General features: G+C 41.5%; 1 protein-coding gene across 1 annotated transcript in view; it reads left to right on the forward strand.

The window, feature by feature from the left end:
• The window catches only part of Trrap (transformation/transcription domain-associated protein), a 103811-nt gene that overhangs the window by 397 nt on the left and 93309 nt on the right, over positions 1-10105 (forward strand). The window contains exons 2-6 of the mRNA XM_013023405.1: positions 1882-2043; positions 2471-2520; positions 5078-5188; positions 6945-7049; positions 8819-8902. Coding sequence (XP_012878859.1) covers positions 1944-2043; positions 2471-2520; positions 5078-5188; positions 6945-7049; positions 8819-8902 — 450 coding nt within the window. The 5' untranslated portion in view covers positions 1882-1943. The remainder of the gene's footprint in view (positions 1-1881; positions 2044-2470; positions 2521-5077; positions 5189-6944; positions 7050-8818; positions 8903-10105) is intronic.

Raw genomic sequence — 10105 nt, forward strand, 5'->3', positions numbered from 1 at the left:
GGACGACCGGAGTCGCCGGCCGAGGGAGCTCAGGAGTCTCCGGGACCGTTTGCGCCTCCGCCAGGGCCTGGGGTCTGTTTCTTGGAGCCAGGGGCCGGCTCCAACCCCTTCCCCCCGCCCCCCGTCCCCGCCGGGGCTTCCACGCGAGCATCTGGCGGGCTGGATCGGACCCCGGGAGCCAAGGTAGGGGCGGCGAGAGCGCCCCTGGTGGCTCGGCGGTGCTGACCCGCGCGGTGGGCCGGGCCGGGCCTGTGGTCAAGGGGGCGTGGCGCAGTGTCGCGGGGCGCCCTGGCCTTTCCCACCTTGCTGGGGGACATGGGTTTTTCGGGGAGTCCCGACAGTTTACCGAATCAGGCGAGATGGGACCTTAGGACTTTTGCTTCCCGTGTTTGGGAGGGTGGGGCGCAGTGGGAAGCGGGCCGCGGGCTTTTTTTTCGGGGGAGGGGGTTCTGAGTGGGTCACCCAAGTCTTGGGTCCCAGAGAAGGGGGATGGGGGCGGTGTTGGGAGGACTGTGTCCTCAAAGAGGCAAGCAACGGCCATGTCACCCTCACCAGGCTGGCAGGACCCCCCCCCCGTGGTGTCCTTGTGATTCTCCCCTCCTGGGCCTCTTTGAGTGGGGACTTCCGGTAGGATGTTTTGGTAGGTTGTTAGTCATCTTGCTGCACCGAAGTGATACCTATGCCTCCGGGTGACCCCCATCATCTGCATCATGAAACCATTTTTTATTTTTGTTACTTTTGTGCTTATGAACTGGGGTTTGAACTCAGGGCCTGGGTGGCTGTCCCTGAGCTTCCCCTGCCTCCCAAAGCTAGTGCTCTGCCACTTGACACATAGCTCCCCCCCCTTTTTTTTTTTGGCCAGTCCTGGGGCTTGAACTCAGGGCCTGGGCACTGTCCTTGAGCTGCTTTTTTTTTTGTTGTTGTTGTTGCTGCTGTTTGTTTGTTTTGTTCAAGGCTAGCACTCTTACCACATGAGCCACTGCACCAATTCTGGCCTTTTTTGTTTATGTGGTACTGAGGAATTGAACCCAGGACTTCATGCTTGCTAGGCAAGCACTCTACCACTAAGCCACATTTCTAGTCCCTCAGCTCCCCTTTTTGGTAATTAATTAAGAGTCTTACAGACTTTGCTGCCTTGCCTGGCTTCGAACAGCAATTTCAGAGCGTAGCCTCCTGAGTAGCTAGGATTACAGTGTGCAGCATAAATGTCCAGCTTGAAGCCATTTAATAATGTGTAATTTTTTATTAAATTATCGCAAGAATGAGGACAGGCAATTTCAGTTGGTTCTCTCTGGATATTTGTAGTTTTTTGGTGATGGAACTAAGGTTTGAACTCCTGATGTTAAGCTTACTAGGCAAGCCCACTCTCCCACTTGAGCCACACACCCCCATGTGACAGTTCTGGATAGAATCCAAGTTTCCACTTGTATGGCAGTTTGGAGCAGTGCTCAAAGAATGGTCAGCCTGCCTCTAGCTCACCCTGGAGGAGCAATTTTTCAGAACATCGTGTGCCTCACTTGCAAACAAAATTGGAACTTTCTTAGGCCATCTCTGGGGTAATGATTGGCAGGATGGTTGTTATTTTATTGTGTTTTTGTGATGCTGGGGATTGAAGTTCAGGCCTCATGCATCCTAGGCAAGTGCTTTGCTATGGAAGGATGTCCTCAACCCTCTGAATGGTGTTTCTGCTTTTGTTTTTGGATTTTAAAGACTTGGGAAGATTTTTCTCTCTAGTACTAGTCATTGTGAACCAAAGGCTTTAAGTTATCTAGGCAAGTGCAAGTATGCATTTAGGTTAATGCAAGTGCGGCGGTTTACATTTTCAGAGGTTGTGAGTCATATTCCCTGGTAAGTTAGCTAACAGGATGCTCCTTTTCATAGGCTGAGAGAACTCATGGACCTGTTACTTTTCTTCTGAGAGAGAAACCAGCTCACAAAACAAAATGGCGTTTGTTGCAGCACAGGGGGCTACTGTGGTTGACCAAACCACTCTAATGAAAAAATACCTTCAGTTTGTGGCAGCTCTTACTGATGTGAATACACGTGAGTTAATGCTTTTTGTAGCTAAGAAATGCATTAATATGATATGATATTCATCTTAGTTAAAATATAAACCCATGAACATTAATAGTAACATTAACTTTTGTTTTAAAAAAACCAAACCCTTGGTTTTCCTTTCTCTACCATATGGAGAAGCAAAGTGATGAGTATTACTGGCTGGAGCCCAAAGAGGCATGTGTATGTGTGTTCATGCATGCGCGTGTGTGTGTGTGTGTGTGTGTGTGTGTGTGTGCAGTGGATGAATGTATGATGGCTAATTATAGGGAACTTGCTATGTGCCTTCTTTTATTGGGCTGTGACAGTCAAACTGATAAGATCTGATTGCTTCTCTTAAATTACCAAATTAGGAATTCAGGAACATATGTAAACATAATTTCCATTACCTGATGGGTTGTTTTGCTATTTACAGCTGATGAAACAAAGTTAAAAATGATGCAAGAAGTTAGTGAAAATTTTGAGGTATGGGCTTTATGTTTTATATTCTTCTTTTTGAGGTAAACACATATGCTTCTCTATTGCTGTTCTGTCAAGTCTACCAACTCAAAAATCATTTTAACTTACCGTATTTCAAAAATTAAAATTTGGAACTGTGTCTTCATACTAGTGAAAAAGGACTCCAAACTGTGTTGAGGAATGTTGGTTTTGTTATTGTTTTGAAACATGTTTTCATTTCTGCATTACACTTTTTATCAATGTCACATTGTACCAGAGGAAAAATAACTTGAGGGAGGAAGGAGTTTTTGGAGTTCATCCTGGTGGGAGTGTAGGACAGCTCATATGATAACAGGCAGGAAGCAGAGACAGGGAAGGCCTCTGCTAGTCGATGTCCTCTTTTCTCCCACTTTTATTCCATCTAGGCTCCAGCCAATGGAACGGTACTGCCCATATTCAGGGCTCGGCTGTCCCCCTTAGTTACTGTTTCATATATAGATTGTCTCTGGAAATGCTTTCATATTTCAGTGAAGCAAGTTAAACTTTTTTTTTAAAAGGAAAATATCACTTCTAGTGATTCAGAAGCATTTATGACTGATTTCAATTTTTCTTTTTCTCTTTTGATGGTACAGGGCTTTGAATTCAGGGCTCTTTCTGTGTCTGCAGGTGTTCCATGACTTGAACCATTCCCCTAACCCATCATTTCATTAACTCATTAGGGCTAAAGTTTTAGGCAAAGTAATTGGGGGTACCTTCCAAGACAAAGAACAGAAGCCTTGATGTTAGAAATGAATTCATCTGAGCTGGGCGAACCGTGGCTCACGCCTGTAATCCTAGAAACTCAGGAGGCTGAGATCTGGGGATCTCGGTTCAAAGCCAGCCCAGGCAGGAGAGTCCTTGAGACTCTTTTTTTTTTTTGGGGGGGGGGTCCGGTCGTGGGGCCTGAACTCTGGGCCTGGGTGCTGTCCCTCAGCTCTTCAGCTCAAGGCTAGCGCTCTACCACTTGAGCCACAGCACCACTTCCGGCTTTTTTCTTTTTGCTTATGTGGTGCTGAGGAATCGAACCCAGGGCCTCATGCACGCAAGGCAAGCGCTCTACCACTGAGCCACCTTCCCAGCCTCCGTGAGACTCTTATCTCTGGTAAATCACTAGAAAACCGGAAGTGGCACTGTGGCTCAAGTAGTAGAGCGCTCGCCTTGGGCTGAAGAGTGCAGGGACAGTGCCCAAGCCCAGAGTTCAAGCCCCATGACCAACCAAAAAAAAATAACAATAAAAAAATAAATTCATCTGGATCAAAAAAACTGGTTTTTGTTGAGTCAATGAGTTGAAATACTTCCATACTAACTTTCTTTTTTGGAGATGGGGTCTTGAAATGTAGCCAAGGTTGACCTCAAACTGGTGATTCTCCTGCCTCAACCTCTTGAGTTCTGGGATTCCTTGGCTTGGCCTGGAGAAGATACTAGAAAGCTCTGTCATTGACAGTTACTATGGGGTTATCCTTTGGATCTCCTTGACTTTTTTTTGTGTGTGCTTGGATCTGGGTGCTGTATCTGAGCTTTTTCGCTTAAGGCTGGTGCTCTACCTCTTGAGCCACAGCTCCACTTCTGGCTTCTTGAGGGTTAGTTGGAGATAAGAGTTTCACTGGCTTTTCTGCTCAGGCTGGCTTTGGACCCTGACATTCAGATCTCAGCATTCTGAGTAGCGAGGATTACAGGACTGAGCCACATCTCTGGTTTCCCTGAGACTTAGTTTTAGTGCTGGACACTGTATAGACTTCTCCCCTTAGAATGAGGAAGCTTGCCTGCACAAGCTTTCACAGTTGATAAACTACAACCTGTGCTTGTAGCAATCCCTAATGAAGACCAGTCACCATTGCTCCAGTGCCTTTAGATGAATCTGGAACCAATATGTATCTTCCTTATCTAGGATGAACCTTGTAATGGAGTTTTCAGCTCCTCTGTCCTTGATGGGGAGCTGGGACAGGCCCAGGTCTCCTGCTGGTTTGGTTTCTCCACAGTTTTTTTTTTTTTTTTTGGGTCTGGTCATGGGCCCTGAACTCTGGGCCTGGGCAGCTCTTCAGCTCAAGGCTAGCGCTCTACCACTTGAGCCACAGTGTCACTTCTGGCTTTTTTCTTTTTGCTTATGTGGTGCTGAGGAATCAAACCCAGGGCCTCATGCATGCAAGGCAAGTGCTCTACCATTGAGTCACCTTCCCAGCCCTCTCCATAGTTTTATGCCTTCCTGTCACCATCTTCGTGGTGCTTGATTCTCTTCCTCTCTTCAGGATCTGGTCTCTTCCTTGTCACTCTTCTACTCAAGCATGGAATAAAATGATCGATGTTCTAATCTGCCATTTTGTTCTGCCTCCTTCCAATATTTGTAATTTTATCAGTGAATTTTTGTATTTAGATCCTTGAATCTGATTTCTGAAGTACCAGTCATCTCAATTTATTTAAATTATTTTATCACAAAAACATCTGAAAATACCCAGATAGTCCTTTGAGATTACTATAAGTTGTGAAATTGAAATGAAAATAAATACATATTACTTACTGGGATGATCTTTCATTTTTGCTTGATTAGAATGTAACATCATCTCCTCAATATTCAACATTCCTGGAACACATCATCCCTCGATTTCTTACATTTCTCCAAGATGGCGAAGTCCAGTTTCTTCAGGAGAAACCAGCCCAGGTAATATGTGATCCAGAGTTGCAGTGAGAGAAAAGTGTCATGCTATATGTTTGTAAGCATTTATAAATTAAGACAACTCAGAAAACATGGTCATTATTTAAGAATGAAAGAGGTTTTATTTGAGCATGATGAGTCTTGTCTGTAAGCAGAGATCAGGAGAAACTTACTTGTGGCCAGCAAAAAGTGAGAACTCCATCTCAACCAATAAAATCCAGGCATCTGTGACCCAGTTGAATAGAAGATAAATAGGCAGAAGAATCCTTGTTCATGTGGGCAAAATATGAGACCTTATCAAAAAAATAAAGGGCTTTGGCATGACTCAAGTGATACAGTGATTCCACTCCCCCATCACTCCCCAGTGAGAACTTTGAGAATGAAAGAGGTTTTGTCAGTTCATGCTTTGTCCAAGACTGTTGCCTCCTCAGCTAAGTGTCTTAGTTTTATTTATATATCACATATATCTATATCTATGTATCTCTACATTGTTTATTATAGACCATTAAGACAAACACTAAAGAAAGAAACATGGGGAGCGGGGAGGATTGGGGGGGGAGGATGGGAAGGGATGGGAAGGGGAAACAAAGGAGGAGGCTACAATGCTTGATTAGAAATGTACTCATTGTCTTGCCCATGTAATTGTAACCCCTCTGTACAGTATTTTCACAATAAAAATTAAAAAAGAAACATGGTTTAATGATATCACCTTTTATAGGCAATTTCAATACTTTTAATACCTGGACAGTTTTTTATACCATTCCTCACTTTGGTCTCCCTATGTTGATCATCTTAAAACAGTTCTCTTATACCACTTTTTTTTGGTAAATCAGGTCCTCAGGCTTGCTATTTGCTAGGTTGGCACTCTACTACTTGGGTCATGTCTTTAGTACTGCTTTTTTGTTGTTTCAAGATGGAGTCTAGCAAATTTTTCTGCCTGTGTTGGTTGAACTATGATCCTCCAAATATCAGCCTTTTAAGTTTCTAGGATTATAAATTAGAGCCGCTGGTGCCCATCAACGTATATCTCCTAAGAAGCATTTTTGAAAATTACCCTAACACTAGTGAAAGTTCATTCCTATGACATGTTTTTATGTTGTACCAGTTCAAGAATTTACATATTTACTTGTCAGCTCCACAGACAGAATCTGTGGAAGCTTGGTACAAATTTACTCCATAGACCCAAACTAACAGGAGATTGCATTATGGGAGATAGACTGAGGTACAAAGGGACACCTCAAGCTATGTTCAGTTTGTGTTTTGCTCTTTCATCTTCATTCTACTCCATATTCACACTGGTGACAGTATGAAATACTGGTAAGTTGTGGAAGAGAAAAAGTTGCCAGGCATGGTAGCAACCACCTGTAATTTCAGAACATGGGAAGCAGAGGTAGGATCTCAAGTTTGAGATTATCCTGGTGAGATTATACATGGTGAGACACTGTCTCCAAAAAAAGGGAATATTTGACTTAGCTAGGTATACAGTTGTGGAAATACTGAAAGAAAATAACAAATTCCAGTACATTTAATTACATTTTTTATTAGCTTTAATTAGTTAGAAGGGGTGGGAGATTTCATTATTACATTTCTATATGTTTGCGATCTATCCCAAATAGCCTGGATTCATTTAAATATTCAAGATGCTTAAAAATTACATCCATTTTGTTGTATGGTGGTTGCTATTGCTAGATACTTAGAACTGCATGCATAACATATGTAAAAAGTGATACAATTAATTTGGAACTTTTTCTTTTCTCACCAGCAACTTCGGAAGCTAGTGCTTGAAATAATTCATAGAATACCAACCAACGAGCATCTTCGTCCTCACACAAAAAATGTTTTGTCAGTCATGTTTCGCTTTTTAGAGGTAAGCTTTAGGAATAAAGTCTCTCTATATAGCCAGATTCAGAGCTTTCAGAGATTTTGTTACTGGAAAATCCAGTATTATACAGTAGTCTGCCCTCCACTAATTCTGATTCCTGTAAGTAACATTTTTTTTTCTTAGTGCAGTTTTCCCCCGGGGTATTAAGAAAAGAACAAAAAACTTTAAAAGATTTAGCTAGGTACTGGTATCTCATGCCTGTAATCCTAGTTACTCAGGAGGCTGAGATCTGAGGATCAAAGTTCAAAGCCAGCTGGTGGGAAAGTCTGAGACTTTTATCTGCAGTTAACTATAGAAAGCTGAAGGGAGCTGTGGCTTAAGTGGTAGAGCACTAGCCTTGAGCACAAAAACTCAGGGACAGTGCCCATGCCCAGAATTCAAGTCCCAGGACCAGCACCAAAAAAAAAAGATTAATTTGTTAAAAATGTTTAATTTTACCGGGCACCAGTGACTCACACCTGTAATCCTTCCTACTCAGGAGGTTGAGATCTGAGGATCACAGTTCAAAGCCAGCCCAGGCAGGAAAGTCCGGGAGACTCATCTCCAATAAACCACCAGAAAACTGAAAGAGGTGCTTTGGCTTAAGTGGTAAAGCGCTAGCCTTGAGCTGAAGAGCTGAGAGACAGTGCACAGGCCCAGAGTTCAAGCCCTATGACCAACTAACAAGAAAGTTTAGAAAGATGAATTGACTGATGATAATTTTTCTAAATTACGTAGTTTGAAACTACAGATTTGCAGTCCACAGACAGGCCTAGGCTTGTTTGCCTGGTCTTTTGTGTTGTATGGACCTTTCTCACTACTCCACTTTAGTGGGTGCTCAGAAGGAAGACCTTCTGCTCTTGGGAGATCCATTTGTTTCCTTTTAAGCTGGTCTCTAAAGTTGTTTTCCTGTCATCTTAGTCTTAATATGTTTAGAATTCTATTGTATCATTGGGCCTTCTTGGCAAGAGAAGCTTTCCAAAACAGAAATTGGATTCGAGTGTTGGCTCCATCATTTCTTAGCTATACCCTGATAGCCACATTGTTTACCTTCTGTGAGGCTTTTAACCTCATAGGTAAAATGTGGTTGGAACCCCTCCCATAGCCTAAAGTGTTCAGACAGGGTCCTGTGCATTGTGGGTTCTGATCTGGTAATTGTTCTTTTTTGGCATTGGCAGTACAGATTGAGTATTCCTAACCCAAAGCTTTTGGATTTTCAAATATTTGTATATACATAATGAAATATTTTAGCATCATAGTCCAAATCTAAATATGGAATTCACTTACAAATCATTTACACTTAATATACGTAGCTCAAAGGTAATTTTATATCCTACTTTTAATGTGTTTGTGTTTTGACTGGCCCAGCATATGAGGTCAGGTGTGGACTGTTCACTTATGGTATCATGTGGGTGCTCAAAGAACCTTTCAGGTTTAGGTGTTTTTGGCTTAGGGATGTTCAGCCTGTTTTTTGAAGCAGCGAACACTGTCAATTTGGCCTTGAAAACACTAGTTCAAGGTGTAACTTGCCAATTATGCCAGTTCAACCATCTCAGGGTTATTACATAGAGTTGGCTGACAGGATGTCCTGCATGTAGGTGGTCCATCGATGCCCATGGCACTTCCTGTCTGGGAAAGCTTTGTTCTGGGAGTTAGGAATTTTTAGCAAATCAAAATGGGAAGTGTGTATATAGAAAATATTTAGAAAATTAGTCTTTGATCTTAAGATTAAAACATCTTTGAAATCATAACTTCTTTTCATGTTTATTTTAAAGACGGAAAATGAAGAAAATGTTCTTATTTGTCTAAGAATAATTATTGAACTACACAAACAGTTCAGACCACCGATCACACAAGAAGTAAGTTACTTATCCTGGTAGCATTTATCAAGTGTTAAGTTCCTTCTGCTTATGAATTTTAAAGTTGACTGGACACTGTAGAAAGCAAAGTCTAGGCACTTCTTTGTAGGTTTGCCAATTCATTTATTTTGAATGTTTATGCCAGTATTTTGCTAAATTTGTTCATGCTATTGTATTTACATATGAGATGTATTGGAAGTCTCCAGTCATTTTCTGTTTGAGAAGGAAAGAGTTAAGATGGGAGTTGTGAAGTCATAGCTGGGGTGGACATTAGCTCTGCACCTTAGAGTGGTATTTGGTGAGGTCATAGCCTTGAGAATCTTCTCTGTAATATGGGGTGATTACAGTATATCCTCAAAATGTATGAGGAATTTATTACAGTTAATTTATAAGAGCTTATTAATTTTATAAAAGTTGAAACCCGAAAGTGGCGCTCGCCTTGAGCTGAAGAGCGCAGGGACAACACCCAAGCCCAGAGTTCAAGCCCCACAACTGACCAAAAAACAAAACAAAAAGTTGAAACCCAGTTATTGCCATCTATTTTCAGTAAGCATAGTGTATTCACCATAATTATGAACATTTCTTCTCATAGGATAGATAACCTTTGTAAATTTTTGCTGTAGATTACTTGGAAGTTAAGCATAAATATGATGGAGAATTTCTGCTTGGCACTATTTTCCTTTTCTCTCTCTCTATATATATATATGCACACTTCTGTATAATTGTGACAATATTGCTTGTAAAATTTTTATGTCATAATGACTTCATTTCACTTTATAAGTATTTTCCCAATCATAGAAAAATTACTAAAAAAATTTTTTGGCAACACTTGGGATTAAACTAGGCCTCAAACTTGCTAGGAATGTACTCTACCACTTGAGCCCAACCCTAAAAATTCCTTATAAAATTAATGGTATATATTATTTTTTCCTACAGGTTTCCTTATTTCTGGATATTTAAAGTGTTTTTATTTTCTTACTAGTACTAGATATCTTTGTTTATAATTCAAGTTAACTCAATGAGTCAGTCAAATGTGTCGATGCTTTAGTTCTAATATATTGTCAAGATGATTTCTAGAAAGGGTTCAGCAATTTTTGGTTGCTTAGTATGAGGTTCTCCTTCTTACTATATTCTTTAGAGTACTGTGTGTTCATTTTTTTTGGGGGGGGGTTCAGTTGTGGGGCTTGAACTCTGGGCCTGGGC

This window comes from Dipodomys ordii, unplaced genomic scaffold (assembly GCF_000151885.1).
Source record: "Dipodomys ordii isolate 6190 unplaced genomic scaffold, Dord_2.0 Scaffold68, whole genome shotgun sequence".
Lineage (NCBI taxonomy): Eukaryota > Metazoa > Chordata > Mammalia > Rodentia > Heteromyidae > Dipodomys > Dipodomys ordii.